The sequence below is a fragment of the Vulpes lagopus genome, chromosome 13 (genome assembly GCF_018345385.1).
Source record: "Vulpes lagopus strain Blue_001 chromosome 13, ASM1834538v1, whole genome shotgun sequence".
NCBI lineage: Eukaryota > Metazoa > Chordata > Mammalia > Carnivora > Canidae > Vulpes > Vulpes lagopus.
The window spans coordinates 15,480,339-15,481,803 of NC_054836.1; the positions used below are offsets into that span (position 1 = coordinate 15,480,339).

General features: G+C 48.7%; 1 protein-coding gene across 1 annotated transcript; it reads right to left on the reverse strand.

The window, feature by feature from the left end:
- Positions 1 to 384: 384 nt before the first annotated feature.
- LOC121474450 (proteasome subunit beta type-6-like) lies at positions 385 to 1,091 on the reverse strand. The gene has a single exon (XM_041727304.1). It carries the CDS (start codon positions 1,074 to 1,076, stop codon positions 468 to 470), a length of 609 nt encoding a protein of 202 aa, XP_041583238.1. The 5' UTR covers positions 1,077 to 1,091; the 3' UTR covers positions 385 to 467.
- Between the last annotated feature and the right edge of the window lie 374 nt (positions 1,092 to 1,465).

The window sequence follows — 1,465 nt, forward strand, 5'->3', positions numbered from 1 at the left end:
CAGAAAGGGCTGGCAGGATATATTCAGGGTCCTAAATGAGAAGAACATGCAACCAAGAATACTTTATCCAGCAAGGCTCTCATTCAAAATGGAAGGAGAGATAAAGAGCTTCCAAGACAGGCAGGAACTGAAAGAATATGTGACCTCCAAACCAGCTCTGCAAGAAATTTTAAGGGGGACTCTTAAAATTCCCCTTTAAGAAGAAGTTCAGTGGAACAATCCACAAAAACAAGGACTGAATAGATATGTTGACACTAAACTCATATTTATCAATAGTAACTCTGAACGTGAACGGGCTTAATGACCCCATCAAAAGGCGCAGGGTTTCAGACTGGATAAAAAAGCAGGACCCATCTATTTGCTGTCTACAAGAGACTCATTTTATTTTTTTTTTCTTTTAGACAAACTGTTTATTGAATTTTACATCACTATGGGGTATCTCTTACTGTAGCTTAGGATTCCAGGAATCAGGGAGGTGGCAAAGTGGCGATGGTGAATTTGGGAATCTGGTCTCCCAAAAGTACCTGCCGTTCTACCCCTGATTCTGCAATGGCTGCCAGGCGGATTACTCCTCCGCTGGAGCCATCCCGTTCCATGGCCAAAGCGAGCGCATTAGCAGTGAACTGCAGACACTCCTCCTTGGTCATGCCTTCCCGGTAGGTAGCATCGACATAGCCATATATGTAGGAGCTCCCAGAGCCCCCAATGGCAAAGGACTGCCTTACCATCATACCCCCCATGGGCACCGAGTACACCTGCCCTCCCTCTTGGGGGTCCCAGCCCGCAATGATGATTCCTGCTATCAGGTCCTCCCGGTATCGGTAACACATCTCCTTAAAGAGGCTGGCTGCTGTGTGTACCAGTGGAGGCTCATTTAGCTCAATACTGTGGAAACCAAGCTGATAAGTGACCGCATCGGCTACGGCATGGGTGTCAGCTGCTGAGCCTGAGCGGCAGCAGAAAATCCGGTCATGAATAGGGGTCAGCTTGTCTGTCACTCGATTGGCAATGTAGGACCCAGTGGTTGTTCTGGAGTCGGCTCCCAGAACCACGCCCCCTTCAAATTGCACGGCCATGATGGTGGTCACACTCGCAAGAGACTCATTTTAGACAGAAGGACACCTACAACCTGAAAATAAAAGGTTGGAGAAACATTTACCATTCGAATGGTCCTCAAAAGAAAGCAGGGGTAGCCATCCTTATATCAGATAAACTAAAATTTACCCCGAAGACTATAGTGAGAGATGAAGAGGGACACTATCTCATACTCAAAGGATCTATCCAACCAGAGTACTTAACAATCCTCAATATAGGGGATCCCTGGGTGGCGCAGTGGTTTGGCGCCTGCCTTTGGCCCAGGGCGCGATCCTGGAGACCCGGGATCGAATCCCACGTCGGGCTCCCGGTGCATGGAGCCTGCTTCTCCCTCTGCCTGTGTCTCTGCCTCTCTCTCTCTCACTGTGTG

Excerpts from the sequence above, each read along its gene's own strand:
- LOC121474450 (XM_041727304.1), bottom strand. The coding sequence starts at position 1,076 with ATGGCCGTGCAATTTGAAGGGGGCGTGGTTCTGGGAGCCGACTCCAGA.